The 19,820-nt window shown below is 39.8% G+C and overlaps 1 protein-coding gene across 1 annotated transcript in view; it reads right to left on the bottom strand.

Moving 5' to 3' along the window:
- The window catches only part of DSCAM (DS cell adhesion molecule), a 753,140-nt gene that overhangs the window by 329,070 nt on the left and 404,250 nt on the right, over window positions 1-19,820 (bottom strand). The window contains exon 5 of the mRNA XM_060098767.1: window positions 6,786-6,932. Coding sequence (XP_059954750.1) covers window positions 6,786-6,932 — 147 coding nt within the window. The remainder of the gene's footprint in view (window positions 1-6,785; window positions 6,933-19,820) is intronic.

The raw sequence follows: 19,820 nt of genomic DNA, 5'->3' as shown, positions 1-19,820 counted from the left end.
ATCCCTTAACTGCTTATTGTAGATATAAATCATTTTATTGCTTTTATCTTTTAACCTTTTTACTCGCTTTATAAGTAGCTGATCTACTATCTTTACTGTATGCTTGCCTTTACCAATGAGATTTTTCCTTTCATAATTTTCATATTTCTAGGTGCAGTACATTCTTTCTTGCTTAGAGAAGTCCCCTTATCATTCCTTGTAAAATGGGTTTACTGGTGGGTGCTGAAATCTTTCACTTTTTGCTTGTCTAAAACTCTACCTCTCCTTTGTGGAGTGTTCTTGATTTTTTCCTTTCATCACTTTAAATATATAATGCCACTCCTCTCTGGCCTGCAAAGTTTCTTCTGAAAAGTGAGCTGACAGTCATCTGGGAGTTCCTTTGTACTTAATTAATTTCTTTTCTGTTGTTATGTTTAAGTTTCTCTCTTTATCTTTAATTTTTGCCATTTTAACTGCAATGTGTCTTGGTATGGATCTCTTTGGTTCACCTTGTTTGAGATTCTCTGTGTTTCCTGGACCTAGATATTTGCTTACTTTCCCTGGATAGGGAAGTCGTCAGCTATTATTTCTTCAAATAAGTTGTCTTCCCCATTCTCTCTCTCTCTCCTCTTTATGAAGCCCGTGTAATGTGAATGTTAGTATGCTTGATGTTTTCTTGGAGGCCTCAAACTGTCCTCATTTTTTAAATTCTTTTTTCTTTTTTCAGTTCAGCTTGAGTGATTTCCATTACTCTGTCTTCCAGTTTGCTGATCTGTTCCTCTTTATCATCTAATCTACTATTGATTCCTTCTAGTGTATTGTTATTTCAGTTACTGTATTCTTCAGCTCTGTTTGGTTCTAACTCTTTGTTAAACTTCTCACTGTGTTCACCCATTCTTTTCTTGAGTTTATTGAGCACCTTTATGATCATTACCTTGAACTCTTTATTGGGTAGATTATTATCTCCACTGCATTTACTTCTTCTTCTGCATTTTATCTTGTTCTTTTGTATGCAATATATTCCTCAGTTGCCTCATTTTGTCTAATTCTCTGTTTTTATTTCTATGTATTAGGTAGGTCAGTTACATTTCCTGATCTTGGAGAAGTGGCCTTATATAGGAAACATCCTATGGGTCCCAGCAGCACACTCTGCTCTGATCACCAGAGGTATATGCTCTGAGGGTGCCCTTATGTGGGCTGCATGCACCCTTCTGTTGTAGTTGAGCCCACTACTGTGGGAGTGCTGGTAGGCAGGGCTGGACCCCAGCCTGGTTGGCTGGCAGGCCCTGCCTCATGCAAAGGTTGCTGCCCCACTAATGGGTGGGGCTGGGTCTCCATGCAGCAGGCTGCTAGCCTGGGTTGGGGAGTCCAAGGTGTGCTGCCAACTGGTCCATGGTTGGGTAAGCTTCCAACACTACTAGGTGAGAGAGAGGACTCTAAACAGGCACTTGCCAACACTAGTGTCCTCATGGTACAATGAGCTCTCCAAAATTGCTGCCACCAGCATCTCCCCAGGGGGAGTCCCACTTGCTTAGTGCCTCTGCAGGAGGCTCCCCAAGATCAGTAAGTGAGTCTGACCCAGGATCTTTTCAAATTACTGTCTCTGTGCTGGGTATCAGAGTGTGTGAGATTTTGTATGAGCCCTTTAAGAGTTCTATTTCCTTCAGCCCTCCTGTCCTGCTGTATACAAGCCCCACTGGCTTTCAAAGACAGACAGAGAGTCTGGGGATTCATCTTCTTGATGCAGGACCTCCAGGCTAGGAAGTCTGATGTGGGGCTCAGACTCTTCACTCCTTGGGGAGAACCTCTGCAATTGTGATTCTCCTTCCCTGTGGGTTGCCTGTCCAGAGGTGTGATCTTGACTATATCACGTCTCTGCCCTTCTTACCAGCTCATTGGGGTTCCTTCTTTATCTCTTTAATTGTGGAAAACTAGTCTTCAGGTCATTCTCATCAATAGTTTCTCTGCAAATAGTGTTAATTTTGGTGTGCCCATAGCAAGAGGTAGCTCAGGGTCTTCCTACTCTGCCATCTTGGCCACACCCCCTTACCAGTGATCTTAGTTGTTATGGCTCTTGATTCTCTTTTAATTCAGATAAGACTCCCCTTCTATTTCCTTTCATGTCTTTGACTCATTGAAGAAACCAGGTGAGTTTTCTTACAAGAAATCTCACATTTTGAGCTTCTTTCTTCATGGTGTCATTTAACCTGTTCCTCTATTGTCATCTCCCTTATAACTGGAATTTAGTTGTAATGGATAATCTAGATCAAGTTCAATCTTTTTTCTTTCCCTTTGCATCTATATCACGTGTTGCTTTCCCACACTCAGTGAGACTAAATTGATCAGAAAATTCAGATGATAATGTTTGTCTGAATTAAGTTATTTTATTAAGGGTTGAAAATGGCAATTTTAAAATTTCCATTTTCTTTCACATTCAATAGATGTAATTATTCTGTAAATAAGAACTTTTCTCTCTGAACTAGGGTTATTTGGTTATCTTGAAATACAGTAGTTACAAGAAAGACAAGAAGAAATTTTGTTGTTATCTTTAATGACTAATTATCAAAATCAAGAGTTGGTGCCTGCCTTAGTTACCTCTAAGTAGATGAATAAGTTTCTTATTATTGCTTTTGTTATTATTAAATGTATATGTATGTGTGCACATGTAAGTATATATGTAAATGATTATATAAGTATATATATGTACATGTGTATATATATACACACATATGTGTGTATGTGTGTGTGTGTGTATATATATATATATATGCATACATACAATTGTGACAAGACCCCATTTATGTTCCAGGCTCATCTTATATGTTTCCTGTCCCAGACCAATAATCCATTGTTCTTCCAAGGAAACATGGTCCCTGTTATTGGGGAATAATATTTAAAGGAGACTATGATTTAGGTGGTAGAGGTGCTTGTTGCTGTTGGTTGCCCACTGTCCACTGAAAAGGGAAAGAACTTGGAATAACATATTAAAAAAAAAACAGCAAGTGTGTACTGATACTTTCTATTGGATATTTCATGAATTTTATTAATTCTTTGGTTTTCTATTTTTATCTTTTCTGTTACACTGAAAATCCTGGTTCCAAATAAAAATAATACAAACATAGTTAATTTTCCCTCTGTTATAGTATTTTATAGGATGAAATTCTTCTAGGGATTCCCATACTACTGAGCCTTCTCTCTGTGTTTAGTGTTCCACTCTGGCTCAATTTGATTCCTAAATCCAGCAGTTTCCCTCAGGGTGAGTTTCTCTTCTTCTGAAAGTAGTATTTGCTAAATATTTCTGAGATCTGCAAGGAGTTAGGCTACTACCAAACTATGTGATATCATGGCCCTTTTGCATTCAGCTTCAACTCAGAGCTTGTGTAGGTCTATCAAATTGTTGTGAATATTCTTAGACACATTTTCCTAGGTTTCCATTCAAGAAATGGTCCTCTGCTATTTTTTTTTTAATTTATTTTTGGCTGCATTGGGTCTTTGTTGTTGCACACAGGCTTTCTCTAGTTGCAGTGAGAGGGGGCTTCTCTTCATTGTGGTATATGGGCTTCTCATTGCCATGGCTTCTCTTATTGAGGAACATGGTCTCTAGGCATGTGGGCTTCAGTAGCTGTGGCATGTGGGCTCAGTAGTTGTGACTCACGGGCTCTAGAGTGCAGGCTCAGTAGTTGTGACACATGGGCTTAGTTGCTCTGTGGCATGTGGGATCTTCCTAGACCAGGGCTCGAACCTGTGTCCTCTGCATTGGCAGGTGGATTCTTAACCACTGCACCACCAGGGAAGTTCCCATCCTCCGCTTTTTGGAGATGAGCATTTGCTGACAACTTTGCAGTTCTGTGACTATATATTAATCCCAGTAACTCTTCTCCTTTCACTATCCATCACCTAATGTTACACTGCTGCTCTTCTTACGCTGGTCCTATTGTTGTCAGTAGTTTGTCTATAGCCCCCCACATTTAAGAGTTTCTGGGGAATCCCCATCACCTAGTTTTGTTGAAGTCATCCACGTGCTTTTTCTTTTGTCATCCTATTGCATCTGTTTCGGCTTCAGGAGGAGTTTAGAGTCATTATAAACCTTGTTACTAACATGCCCCCACCATGATACAAACCCCATGTGTACATTTTTAAATGAATTTAAATCTAATTTAAAATAAAATTAATTTCTCTTTGCCTTCAAAGCTTAGAACTCTAGAACAATAATCCGCACTCAGTGTCTATGTTCTCATCTTCTAACACTGACAATCTCCCTCAACTACTTTATTAAAATGTCTGTGACCAAAAAGTCATAAGCGTAATTCACCACATGCAGCAGACTCTCTTATGAGCCTTCTGATTATGTGTGACTCTGTTGACTTCTCCCTTCTTGCAAATACCAACTTTAACCCCAAACGTTGTTTTATTCCCTCTCTTCTTTTATTTTTTATTCCCTCTCTTCTGCTGGCATCTGAGTGTATGGTATTCCTTCACTAGATTCTGCTCTGATGCTCCTCACTTATCTGCACAAATGCTCATGGGGCGATCTCATGGACGCTCATCACTTCCATGGTGACCCAATGCTAATGAGTCCTGCTGCCTATTTTTGAAACATCAGCAAAACATGCTTTAAAATTTTTTTTAATAAATAAATAACTAAATAACCTTGGGATTAAGAAAAGTAAATTTGCCTTTCCCACTCTGAGAGTTAAATTTGAAAATCAGTACTTACTGATTTAGAGTAGAGATAAACAAGTTTACCTTTTCAGGCTTTCTCTCTTTTTAGGTTTTTCTTTAGAGAAAAATGGGCTCCCAGATTATCATCACTTAATTCACATTCTTTCAATGGAGAAATGTTTATTTGCTTCTTTTGCTAAGCTCAATCTCATACCCAGATCCATGCCACCCCCAGAGACTGCTCCTTTCTTATCTCAATATTGTCATAAAGACGTTTCTCTTCAATGTAAACAAAACCTTTCCTAAGGTATTCTGAACATGTAGACCATTGTGTTGTCATTAAAGCTACCATGGAATAGATGACAGATGCCATTCATTTTCTAATTCATTTTCTCTACATTTTTGAAAAAAGTGAGCATATTTTTACTGTAATGATTATTCTTGCCCTTAAAAGAGGCAACAAGACATAACTATAATACAAGGGATAAAGTATCAATTGACATGAAAAAGAACAGGTAAAAAAAATATTTTCAAGTTCAGAGGAAAAATCAATTAATTATGACTTATGTTTGTTCTACACCTGAAAAGGCAGGTGGGTTTTGGCTATTTTAAGGATGTGAATGGGGAAGAGGAATTTAGATACAACATTATCAAGGACAGTAAGTGGGTGTTCAGGTGACATTGTTTTAATTACCCCAACGTTTAAAAACTTCCCGTCACATCTCCCACACAAAACATCATGACAAATAAAATAGATATTCACTGCATGGATCGACTTTACATTCTAAAGCTATAAGGGTGAAGGTCAGATATTTTGCACTTGATTTCTAATACCATGATGGTCATTTCATGCTTCTAAACTGCTGCATGAAGTGCTAATGTGTCCCCGTGTGAATGGGTTGCTGAGTTGTTTGACAGACGGGCCAATAGCAAGCCTACTATAAAGATTCTGCAAACGGTCAATATTTTCTCAAAGTATAAATCCCATTAAAAAAGGTACAAAACGGACATATTTATCACAGTGGAATAAACTTTCTTTGGGGTTTTCTTCACTCAAGAATAATCCTGGAAGGAGTTAAGAGACTGTGATTATTTCTTTAACTTTAGACGTGGATAATTTCCCCACTATTGTTAGACATGATACAGGGAACAAGTTGGCACCAGGGACTGGTTTCATGTAAGACAATTTTTCCACAGATCGGCGGGGATGGGGGAATGGTTTAGGGATGATTCAAACGCATTACATTTATGGTGCGCTTTATTTCTATGATTATTCCCTTATAATATATAATGAAATAATTATACAACTCACCATAATGCAGACAGAAGGCGGAGCTCAGGCGATAACATAAGCCATGGAGAGCGGCTGTAAATACAGATGAAGCTTCGCTTGCTCGCCCGCTGCTCACCTCCTGCTGTGTGGCCCGGTTCCTAACAGGGGCTGGGGATCCCTGTTCTATAGGACCCTGCCCTGCTCCCCCAGATCTATGCAGGGTAGGAGGCACCATGGTGCTGGTTGGTATTGCCAATGACATAACATACAAATAACAGGGCAAGGAGGCATTGTCAGCAAAACAGAAATCATATTGGGTTAACAGAATTTGGAGCTTTATAAAAGGTGAAATTATTTCACTTGAAATATCCATATTTGCATTGTACTGTATTGGTATTGGTTTAAAAAACCTTAAATTGCTGGGCTTCCCTGGTGGTGCAGTGGTTAAGAATCCACCTGCCAATGCAGGGGACACGGGTTCGAGCCCTGGTCTGGGAGGATCCCACGTGCAGCAGAGCAACTAGGCCCATGAGCCACAACTATTGAGCCTGCGCATCTGGAGCCTGTGCTCTGCAACAAGAGAGGCCACGATAGTGAGAGGCCCGCGCACTGCGATGAAGAGTGGCCCACACTCGCCGCAACTAGAGAAAGCCCTCACACAGAACCGAAGACCCAACACACCCAGAAATAAATAAATAAATAAATAAATTTATATTAAAGAAAAATAACCTTAAATTGCTAAACTATTTTGGGGGAAAATAATGAAGGCTTCATTTCATTCATGAATTCCACAATTTTGGTTGAGTCATCCCAGAGCACTAACAAAGGAAGACAGAGGTAGATAGAAAACACAGTGTTGATGAATTTTTACCTGATACAAAAAGTCTAGCGCTGTTACTCTGCCTTGTCTCCCCGGTGTATCTGTGCCGTGTGATACAGCGGTAGTTATACAATCCATCTTCATTCTGTACATCTTTAATATACAAGGCTCCAGTGGATGTGATGAGAAATCTAGATCCTGAAATAAAAGAAAATAATTACCCCATTAAAACAGAACAGAAGCAACCGAGTCATATAAACAAAGTCATTGAATAGTGAAGGAAAATAAAAGGTGTGTGTTTGTATGTGTGTGTTACTTTAAGGGCCTGAGATATATATTAATTCTTCAACTACCCTAAATTAAGAGGGTTTAGTAAGTATGCCACCCAATAAATATATACTTGTAAAGCCTACTCTCATGAATTAATTTTTTAGGTCATGTATTTATTTAACAGCAACAAAGTAGGCATATAATTAGTATGTAGCTAATTTAGCATATTTTCTTTGATCATCACTTTTCTCTAGAATGTGACAAATTAAAGGAGTATTAATTTTCTTTTGTAAATTTCTACCTCATGTAAATGTAAACTTTTGCCTCAGTTTGAAATATTTCAATAAACACACAAAAGTGTTAGACTATAGAGCAATAATACATTCCACAATCTTTCCAAGAAAGACTGTCATATTTCCTCAATAATAGCCAACACTTACCTCTATATTCTAAGACAAAGATCAGTTCCTCCTATATTCAGTGTTTTAGAGAACACTGCTATTTCCTAATTACAACTCAAATTATTGACAATAACATCTTCCTCTCAGAGAGAAAAAAGCCACACCCAGCTGTTCCTCCTTCGTATCAGCACAGGACAAAATGTGTTCTCCGTGACCTGTGATTTTCGCCTATACAACTCTATTTGTACAGAAATGGCTAACATTAAGAGATCAAGCATCAGTGCTGCTTGAAGAAGAATAAAGATGATTTTTCCTTTGAAAATGTAAATATCTAAAGATAATTTTTCACTGTTCAATTATAACTTGATGATACATCAAATCAAAGCTAAGGAGTAAATCTCAAGGTGAGTCGTTGCACCTACATGGTAGTGACTCAAGACGCTTTCTACCACTGTTAGAGTCTTTCCTATGGAATATTTCTGTGTCTGATGCAATTCTACTTAAAAGATAATGTGATTTTGTCTCTTTGGGGAAGGACTAAAATGCCAAAAATTCACCTTCTTTTAAACTGTTTTCCTTAGGTTCATTTGAAACTGCCTTGGGTTTATTTTAATCAGAATTTGCCAGGAGTCTTGACTTCATTAATTTTAGGTCTCAGATATTTAAGTTGAGCCAACCTTTGGTTATTTCTTGGTTATTTCTTATATTTTATTCATAGGGGTGGGATACGGAGGGTGGGAGGGAGACGCAAGAGGGAGGGGCCATGGGGATATATGTATACATATAGCTGATTCACTTTGTTATAGAGCAGAAACTAACACAACATTGTAAAGCAACTATACTCCAATAAAGACGTTAAAAAAATTTTTTTTAAATATGGGCTTCCTTGGTGGCACAATGATTAAGAATCCACCTGCCAATGCAGGGGACACGGGTTCGAGTCCTGGCCCAGGAAGATCCCACATGCTGTGGAGCAACTAAGCCCATGAGCCACAAGTACTGAGCCTGCATGCTGCAACTACTGAAGCCCGCACGCCTAGAGCCCGTGCTCCACAACAAGAGAAGCCACCACAGTGAGAAGCCCATGCATTGCAAGGAAGAGTAGCCCCTGCTTGCCACAACTGGAGTAAGCCTGCACACAGCAATGAGACCCAACACATTTTATTTTTAATAAGTAAAAATAATTTCTAAAATAATCTTTAAAAAATGTTAAAAAATAAAAATGGCTTATTACTTCTTATGCAATATGAAAGCAATTCCATGGACATGAACAAGAAAAAAATCATAAAACAAATACTGATCTAGCATAAGCTTTCCAAAAGAACACCAACTAACTAATAAAGGAGGATAAAGTATCTTTAAGTAATAAATTTACTTTTTAAACAACTGCATTAGTTACTTATTTTAAAACATGCTATAAATATGCTAAATATTAGAATAGCTGAAAAAGCAAATGTTGTATATTCTAGATATTTTTGCTTTATCTTCCCCCTAAAAAAAGCAACTAAAAATACCACTTGTCATATTTCATCACATGCCAAGCATTTCTTACCAGTATATAATGTGTATAATTGAAACATTTTTCTCCTTCAATATATTTTGCATACTTACATAATGCTTTCATAACCAGTTCCTTTAAAGTACAGAGTGATAGGCAGAAAAGAGGGATGAAAAAGATACTGTATTAACTCCTGTCACCTCTCTAACACAGAGTCTTTTCATTGGAATTGACAGGCCATCAGCAGTGGCTAAATGTAAGGAAAAGCATCATGTGCACGGCTGCTCAGAGCGCTGAGAGATGCTCAGGGTTGCAGCAGCAGCCTGCACTCATTACTCCACTGATTCCTGAGATAGCTCTGGTCTCCAGGCACATTTAATTTGATCACTCACTTTGCTCCTGGAATATCTGACTTCTTTTTACCCACTTAGCATGCTAAATAAGACTCTCTTAAGACATGTTGTTTCAGAAAAACAGGAAACCTGTCTGAAACATTTTCTGAAATATTCACAGGAAAGAGAGAAGGAGGTGACTGAATTCCTGGGCTAATTTGAACCATCTCTGTCTAACCCTTTATTTCTCGTTAAAACACATCCCCAAAATAATCAGTATTTTAAAATTTAAAATAAGGATGAAGAATAGAAGCCTTTGATTAGGACAGGGCTGTGAAGACCCAAGGTTCAGTCTGAACTCCCGAGACACGTGGAAACCTCAGGACAGTGAGGGACAGCACAGTCGCTAGAACGCCAGGCTTCACAGTGACAAGGAATCTTCTCATTCACCCCCTTGCTTGCCACTTCACCCCACTTCCTGTCTTACATCACCAGAGGGTTTTGTATCATATGCAATAAATGGGCTTGTTCACAGCCTTAAATGAAATTGAAGAGCATACTTCTGTTAAAATAGGCAAATATTAAAATACAAAATATTAATAGCAATAAACTGCACACACACACAAACTGTCTCTTTCTCTCTCACACACACATATGCACACACACACACAGACATATACACATACACCCTTTACTACTCAGAACTGTCTGGTAATATACAACTGTGCAAAGTCAAAATTCTATAGGTAACTTTATTTCCCTTGGAAAACTATCAGCACTTTAGGTGGAAACATTACTAAAATACAGTAGATACATTTTGTCTTGTTAAACACATTGCAAATCAGTTAGTTAACAATAGTGAGTGATTTCTGGATTCAGGGTCATCATTGTGGGCGTTGATTATTGATCCATGCTGCTCAGTTATTAGAGGGATGTCTCAGAAGTTGAGAAGTTGGCTTCTCAACATGCACTAAATGGTCCAGGAATTCAAGCCTTTGCTTCTGTCTTTAATAGTTCATCTGTTCCCTCTGTTACTACCAGGCTATTAGCTGTTACTTCTCTCTGCTGTCAGTATCCCTGTGGACACACACCCAATGTGATGCCTTCAGTATGCTGAGAGGTAGAAACTAGACACACCAAAGCTGTTAGAAGTTTGCATAAACTAAGAGTAAATGGGTATCAAGTGACTGCTGGCGTGGTTCTCCAATGTTCATCGACATGAGCTGGTATGTTAATGCCACTGAAGTAAACCCACAGCTTGGTACCAGTGCAGCCAGCCTGGCTAAGCTCACCCCAGGGACTAGTGGGATATTTCTATCTAGAAACATAAAACTACCAAAGAAAATGGGGCATCTGCATGATTCGGAATGTTGTAGAACACTCAGGGTAGAAGTCCTACAGCCACATTCCTCCTGTCATGGTGCTGAGCAGTGAACACATAGAGCATGGCAGGTCCTGAGGCTCAGGCACAATGCCTTTTGGGTTTCTGACCAGCGTCAGAGGCAGAGAAATAGCAAGAGTTCTAGAAATCCATTTTGCCAAACTATGAGTAGTCAACTGCAGACAGCAGACATGCGTGTCCTCCTGAAGGCAGTGTGTGGGAGCTGATTCTAGGAGGTGCCATGTGTTCTGGGTGAACAGGAAACCAGAGCTGAGAGGTACATCAGTTCACTGGGCCAGCACTCTCCTGGGCTCCGGGAACCCAAAAAGGAATGAGACACAGCCTCCGTCTTCAGGGAGCTTACAATCTAAACAGATTTGAGTCTCAGGGTTAGAGACATGGCATCAGGTAAGAAAACAGGATGGGAGGGAAGAGGCTGGATTGTAATCTGGGAAGAGGATTATCTTCATCCAGATGAAGGGAAACACCATTACTGAGGGAGGAAAAACTGACATTTATCACCAAACCTGTACTCATCCTTGTGTATTACTCTGATACAAATAATTAGCTGTATATGTGCCCTTTATTAACCTGCTTGCTCAATCTACTCTGCTATTTTTTTTCCTGTTCTTATAAAGTATCGAGTTAAAAGCTCTTTCCCTGGTACCAAGTGTAACAAGCTCACCCACCTGGAGAGATTCTTCATTGTGTAAGAAAAAAAAAATCTGAGTTTGGGAATCCAATGGATATGAATTCCAAACCTGTCAATGTCACTATGTGTGACCTCCGATGAGATATTCAACCTCTTTAACGTTTGGATTATTCAGCTATGAAAAAGAGATGATGAGTCACATCCTCTTGGTTCTACTGTTGGAGATGAGGTTAATGCATAGAGGCCCTCTAACAGATAGCCATGCATTAAAATGGTAGTTTTGGAAGTAAATGTCATGTGCGTTACTCAGCTGACCTGCTAAGAGAAGCCGGTCAACAGGTGTACCTAATACTGCCCAAGGCCATTGGGCCTGTCTGAGCCCCCGTTCACTTACATAGTGGGGCTCACTTCTAACTCTGCATGGATGTGCTTCCTGATGTGAAGCAACCTCATGTGTTAGAAAAAGCACCAAAGTGGAAATGACAATGGTGAGTTTGACATCAGAATTCTGCCACTTAGAGCTGTGTCACCGCAGGCAAAAATTTCCCTACCCTCTCTGGGCCAGTGTCACACAACAGAGCACTAACAGGGGTAGAAAGATATAAATGAGGCCCAGAGAGGGCCTTTATACACCCTTTCTGTGGGGTTCTTGGGGGAGGAGGTTATGTGGACACTGTCTTAAGAAATCCTTTCTGCAGCAGAAAGGGATTAGATAGAAACTAGATAGATAGATAGATAGATAGATAGATGATAGATAGACGATAGGTAGGTAGATAGATAGATAAAGATAGAAAGATGATAGATGATAGGTAGGTAGATAGATAGGTAGATAGATGATAGGTAGATAGATAGATAAAAAGTAGATAGATAGATAGATGATGGATAGATGATAGGTAGGTAGATAGATAGATAGATAGATAGATAGATAGATAGATAGATAGATGGATCTGGAGTAGATGGAAACTCAGAGACCTCCTCTATCATCATAATGATATTATTTGAATAATAATATCCCCTGGCATGTTTGCCAGTATCTGAACATAAGATACATATTCTGAAGTTCTCCAAATTAATCATTCTTTGCCCCTCATATATCATCCACCAGAATGTCCTTCTGTTCCTATTTCTAAAATACATCCTGAACGACCCATTTCCCTCTCCGTGCACCCCCAAGGTCTAAGGATCCCAGTCTTTCAACAAACTGTCTCCACTCCGGCTCCCCCTCAGCCCAGTTGCCACCCAACCTCCATGCAGACTGTCCCGTGTCTTGATGGAGTCCCGCTAGACCCAGTTATTCATGGTAGCTCAACGGTTTAGGTCTAGGTCTGGCCCTATCATTCATGCACTCTCTCCCTCTTCCCCTCTGGCCCGGCCACACTGCTCTTCCCCTAATTGCTCCACCTGAAGGGCCCTGAGCCCAGACCTCTAGCTGGCTGGCTCCTTCCCTTCATTCTGACCTCAGTTCCTAAAGCAACTTTCCAGCAATGTCAACATGAACCACATCCACGGTCATGCTCAGAGCACTTGACTGTATTATGTCTACATGGAGTCATCTCAGGTGTGTTGAAGACTGCTTTAACATTTCTATTCTCAACCAGAACAGCAGAAACTTGAATTGTCCTGACCCACTTTTCATCTCCATAACACAGAGCAGTGTTTGGCTGTGCTTCCTGAAAATATTTATTCAAGAGATGGGTGGATGAAACCCATCTATCATTATTTATATACAAAATGTCTCTTCTTAAGTCTGGGTAAAAAGAAAGAAAGCTAAAATTCCTCTTTTTAGATTTCAACATGAAACTTCCTTATGTATAATACATAGAAAGAGTATTTCCCCCCCTAGGAATGACTGTAATGTATTCTTATATGAAAATGAGCATATTTGCAGATTTGGATGTTAATTATTCTTTCATAATGCTCTCTGGCTTTTTCCTGTACAGCCAGGCTGTTAGATCTTCAATAGAGGCAATATTATTTTCAGGAAGATTTTAAAAGCATGTTTGATATTTCATTTAGTCAGAAATATATCTTAGGGTTTTTTTTGCTATTGCAATCCCAACTGAGTTAATAGTAATTAAAAGAACAGATGGTTCTTCTAATAAGATGCCAAATGGTAGCACAACACAATGAAACTTCTATCAGCTGTGCTGCCACCTGCAATTGACATCTATGCTGTGTAACGAAACAGAGCTTTCTCCTGAGCAGTTTTCATATCAGTTTCTGAGAGAAACACAAGTATAAAATCCAAGTTCTAAGTATATAGTGCTAGAACTGAGATGAGCCTCTGCATGAATAGCTTATATTTCTTTATTTTGAAAGTTAAATTAGCATTAACTAAAACAGAAGTAGAAAAAAATATACATATAAAATACATATATATGTACATATGTAATCTATGATAACTTTAAGTTAGCTATTTCTCTTAATTCAGATGTAGATTGGAAAGGAATTCAACTCATTCCAATGGTTCTGAGTTGTGTCTCTTCTGTGATGTGATGGGTGGATGACAGGCCATAACTAGATGCAGGCATGAAGGAACTACAGGTATTTCTTGAGCAATTGAGTGGCCTGATAAAAAATTATGGTTTAACAAAATTACATTGAAAGCCTCATATACGAAAGAGAAAGGAGTAGGCGCTTAAGGTAAGACATCTAACCAGTTGTTATGGGTTGAATTGCGTTCCCTCCAAAATTCACCAGTTGAGTCCTTACCCTGAGGACCTCAGAATGTGACCTTATTTGGAAACAGGGTCACTGCAGATGTCATTAGTTAAGAAGGAGTCATCCTGGAGTAGGGTGGGCCCTAACCCCGTGGAATGGTTGTCCTTAAAGAAAGGGGAAATGTGGACACAGAGACATCTGGCTATGAATCCTAATCCTAATCAGAGCCAGTAGATCTTCTGTGTTCAGTGAGCCACCGTTGCTCTAAATGTTATATGTTTTGACCCATTTAGTTCTTGCAATGACCCAAGAAGGCAGGTACTGTTATTATTCCCATTTTTACAGATGAGAAAAGTGAGGACCAAGGTGAAGTGACTGCCTGTGCTCACAGAACTAGAAGCATCCCAGCAAGCACAATACCCTGATGATGGGGCTGGGAGGTCACATCCTCCCCCACTGCACTCCCTGACCTGGTCACGGCCGGAGCATGGGCAGGAAAGCCTGGGCTGAGTGCAGGAACAGCTGTAGGGGAACAGAAGTGACTTGCACAGAAATGTATTTAAACAAAGGATCAACAGAACTTGGTTGGGGAGAGGATCACACCAAGTACTGAGTCTGAGGACTGACGGGATTGTGGTAGCAGGGACAGAGTAGAGAAGTCAGGTGAGGCTGTCTCTTTCTCAGGGAAGACAGGACTTCAGTCCTGGACAGGCTGGGTGACTTGGCATGGATAATACAATGGAGTTGGAGACAGAGCTTTGGGAACCAAGTTACGCATGTCGAGGAGCCCTTTATGGGAACTGATGCCCAGGAGCCCCCAGGGAGGGAAGTAAGGGAAGAAGGTCAGCAAAAGACAGCAAGAGAGGAGGACGGAGACCCAGGAGGGCATGGAGTAGTGGGCAGGGGTAGGAGAGCACTTCTGGAAAGGATAATGTGAACATCTCAGTTCTGTGTCTTCCTATCAGGATAACTGAGAATACAAATGTAGCCTAACAGAGCCTCAGTTTCCTTATCTGTACACTGGGGCAATATTACCTTCCTGGAAATATTGTGATATTAAATAAGAATGTCTATGTAAGTTCCTGCTAGAGAAAAGCACTTTAGAATAGCTGTAATCTTCAATAGAATATAATGGTAAAATATCCACCTTGCTAGATCAGCAAAAATATTAAATCTCTAGCTACGAAGAGCTAGTACTATATAAAATGAATTTAAAGAACACTACAAGTCATTACCAAAGAGGATAAGGGGAGACCTGGATAAATGCGGGGAGGTGTATCAAATTCCAGGATTAGACAACGTGAAATTGTAAAAACATCAATTTTTCCACAAATGAAATTATATTTTAATTGATTCAGGATCAGAATTTATGTAGAACTTTACCAAATCAATGCAGATTAAAACAAGGTGCCATGTTTCACCCAGGAGACTAGAAAAAAATTAAAGTATTTGATAATATGCATGGGGAAATGAACACCCACTTGTAGGAGTGCAAATTGGTGAGGGCTTTTGCTTTCTGGTGGGCAATCTGCTAGCATACTTAAAATGTAAGAATTGCATATATTCTGACCCAGCTTGTCCTCTTCAAAGACTCTATCTTAGGGAACACTCATACATGTGCACACATCAGTGTACACCCAAAATGTGCACTGCAGCATTGTTTAAAAAATGAAAAATGGAAAACAAACCTAAATGCCAATCAGGGGCAAATAGATTAATGCATGAGGGTACATCCATACTATGCAGCCATTTAAAAGACAGTAAGGTAAATCTATGTATAATCCATGGAAAGATCTCCAAGACATAACATAGAGTAATTATAGAACATTATATAATGTTATGTACAAAAGACAATGAATGTGTGTTTGTGTTGGGGGGTAGTAAATTTGTGTATGTAAGTGAAAAGATAACCACCAAAATGTTAACTGTAGTTGCTTCACTTCTGAGGTCATGACTGGATTAGGAGAAGGGAAGGGGGGACTTAACATGTTTTATTTCATAGTATCATGTCTTTGAATATCTTAAAAGAAGACCGTCTTAGTGTCCTACTTGTGCAGTTGAAATTTATTTTGAAGAAGGTATCAGTCGGTGGTGAGCTTAGAGACAGGATGCAGCAGGTGTAGACCAAACTCAGGTGAGCAGCACGACAGAGGGGAAGGAGAGAAACCTAGGATAGTAGTTACGTTGAGAGTAAATGTGTCAAAAGATGGTCTTCTGTTTTGTTTGGTTTTCAGCCTGATCACACATGTGCATGCTTAAAGGCAGAAGGGGAGGCTTTCCATACTTTTCCTTGTCTTTGTAACCCTCCCACTCCAGACACCTAACCCCAAAGTCTACTCCACTAGATAGAGGATCTCCTGATCTTCCTGAACTACTGTGTGACACACGACTTCACACCTAATTGCATTCAGTCTAATTGGTCATGTATGTGTTAGCCTCTCCCAAGTGACGGCAACATCTTCGAAGACAAGGCAATCCCCGGGTTGGCCTAACTTACCTACTGTTTCCCCTCACCCTGCAAATGCTGAATTAAATGCCTGATGACATGCATACTTTGAATTTTCCCCCAAAACAGGCTCTGTACACTAAGGCATCATACTGTTAGGGCCTGTTATGTTTATGTAAGTATCAACACATCAAGATATGAAAGCATCAAGTATCAAGAGATAGAGAAATATTGCATGATATCACTCACATGCCGAATCTAAAAAAAATGATACAAATGAACTTAGTTACAAAACAGAAACAGACTCACAGACTTACAGAATTAATTTATGGTTACCAGGGGGGAAGGGCTGGGGGGAGGGATAGTCAGAGAGTTTGGGATTGACATGTACACACTGCTGTATTTAAAATAGAGAGCATGGGCTTCCTTGGTGGCGCAGTGGTTGAGAGTCCGCCTGCCGATGCAGGGGACACGGGTTTGTGCCCCAGTCCGGGAAGATCCTACATGCCACGGAGCGGCTGGGCCCGTGAGCCATGGCCGCTGAGCCTGCACGTCCAGAGCCTGTGCTCCACAACGGGAGAGGCCACAGCAGTGAGAGGCTCACGTACCACACACACACAAAAAAAAAAAAAAAAAAAGATAACAAACAAGGACCTACTATATAGCACAGGGAACTCTGCTCAATATTCTTTAACAACTTAATTGGAAAAAGAATTTGAAAGAGAATAGACACATGTATATGTATAACTGAATCACTTTGCTGTACACCTGAAACTAACACAACATTGTTAATCCACTATACTCCAATATAAAATAAAAAGTTAAAAAAAAAAAAGAAAATTGGGAAGCCCCAACTTGGACCTTGAGCCTCCTGGAAGCCCACGTGGCTGGAAAGAGTGATGTTCCCTCCACACACGGGATGTGAGGAGTAAGCCAGCATCCCTGGGCTGGACTTGGTAAGTAAGGAGTGATCTGACAGATATATGTCTAAGTTCTCCCAAAGTAATCTCACTAGGACATTTTTCTTATGTAAATAAAATTCTCTCAGTGAAATTCTCCTGCAGTTAAATGAGGCTCAATTACACACTTCTAATTTAAGCCTACATGCTGCAATCCGACTGTATACCTAATTACCCCATTTAGGCTGTTAATGCTCAGATCAGCGCTCTTGAACAGATATTCGAGTCTCATCAATCTTTCCTCTAATTAGATTCCTATTTCTTTAAAAGAATAAATCCTTGGAAAGAATAGAATTTTTTTTGAAGAAATTATGTAAGGATTTTTTTTTTAATCGCCAAAGGATCTTATAAAAACTTGAGTTGTATTTATTCATTTATAAGATGAACAAAACAGTTTTGGCCCCTGACCTCTAGGAGCAAGTATTTCAGTTAGGAAGACAGACAAAATGAGTAAATAGACAAAAACAATTACATAATGTGAAAAGCGCTCTTGAGAGAATTAAGACAAAAAGGTTGAATCTAGATAGAGAATCGCTGTTTAGACAAGGGGTCTGAGAGGTCTGTGCAGGGTGCGTTTCAAATGAGGCACAGTAGACGGCAAGAGGGGGGCTGAGGACCGAAAAAGAGAGAGAACGTGCAAAGGTCCTGAGGCGGGAAAAACTATGGCATGTTCAGGGAACTGAAATAAGATGCGTTTTGAAAATAGAGCTGACAGGACATAGAACTGGCCTGGATGCTGCAGGAGGAAGAAAAGGGCCGGGGTCAAAGGTGATGCCCGTGTTTTGGGAAGGAGTTGAATAGCTGGAGAAGAGAGTCTTGGCTGGGAAGGAGGAGCCTTGGGTGTGGCACTGGTGTCCCTGGGTGCCATAGTTTGGACTTCTAGGATTAAAAGTGGCCCCTTACAGATGTAGGAAAGATAAGGAAAAGAACATCATTTCGCCTGCTTGTTGTATCAGGTTAACTAATATTTAGAAGCGGTGCGTCGACGTTGTTTCCTGTCCCAAGAGCTTTCTGATTTTGAGGCTGGAAGGGACTGTGTATTTCATGTTGAACATCTATTCTAGTCAAGGCTGTGTGCTGATTAAAAAGCAACATGTTCAAACAGAAAAAAGAAAGTGAAGAAAGAGCAAAGCATGCACATCAATCCCAAATGAGTGTGCTTTTTCTGTTTATTGTGTTAGGGACCCAAATGGAATTGAAGACCCTGGGCTTATTGGTGAAACAGAGTGAATATTAATCATAATGTTAGTCTGCCTGAAACAGATGACATATGGTTATAGGAAAGAAAGTAGAAACACAGGAAGTCTTAAGAATAAAAATAGACACTACTTCGTGGCCACTTAAATATTGTGGGGTAATGGTTTTTCACATGGTGGGTAGTGACCTATTAATGGATTGTGAAATCAATTTCATGGACTGTAACTTTATTTTAAAAAAATAAAATAGAGAAGATAGAACGATTCAGTGTGCATCACAAATAGTAGGGGTCAGTATTTTATGAAGGCTTTGTTTTAGTTCCTATGTGTCCATACAGGATTGTGTGTGTGTGTGTGTATGCAGGTGTGCATGTACTTGTTTATGTATATGTACGTGCATACTGGGTCTCAATATAAAATGTATTTTTTTACTCTGTATTTCTTATGGTGAATCAGAGTAAAACATGTTTGAAGAGCACTGCTCAGCATCCTGTAGATCTGTTTATTTGTTGACCAGGCTTCCCATGTCCGAGCAAGTCTAACAGTCCTTATATACTTGAGATTCTTAAAGGTTTCCCTTCAAGCACGCAGACTGACAAGTCTCTGAGGTCACAGGCATGGCTGCATTTATAGCTACAGTGGCAGACAAAGCAGCTGATTTCTTTTTCAAGCCACGTCATGTGAAGGTGTTGGATTATGTCTGTTTTCTGATGATACATGAAGATGTCTAAGGGAATTATGATGAGTTTACTGAGTCATCAGGACAAATCTGTATGCAAATATGTACTTAGAAGACCACCCCATGGCAGAAGTCATGTTATTATATACAGCCCCTGTTGTCACCCCAATCTCAGAACCTCTTGGTTTTAAATGGCCTGACCCAATGAGACAGGGTAGAAATTCTCACACCAGCTTCCGTATCCCAGAGCTTTCTGATGTAAGAGCATCTCCATTTCCTAAAAGTCTTCCCCAGATCTCACCGATCATGAAATCCATTGTCTAGCAGTATCTTTCACGACAAAACGTTATCAATACAGTCATATAGCAATTGCCCATGATATGCAGAGCTGGTAATGGGGTTAAGGTAACTCCATCACTAAACACTAATTTCTAGCTACAGGGGAAAAATACACCATAAAATAAAAGTACAAACCACAAAAAGCAGGATCAAATAGTGTCAGCTGGATATACATAAGTGTTGAGGTCAAAAAAGACTGAAAAATAATATATCTATAATCAATTAGGGTGGGGCAGGAATTGCTATTGGTAAGCAGGCTGATGACATTCGCC

Source organism: Mesoplodon densirostris, chromosome 5, assembly GCF_025265405.1.
Source record: "Mesoplodon densirostris isolate mMesDen1 chromosome 5, mMesDen1 primary haplotype, whole genome shotgun sequence".
Taxonomy (NCBI): domain Eukaryota; kingdom Metazoa; phylum Chordata; class Mammalia; order Artiodactyla; family Ziphiidae; genus Mesoplodon; species Mesoplodon densirostris.
This window is presented reverse-complemented; position numbering and strand designations above follow the sequence as displayed.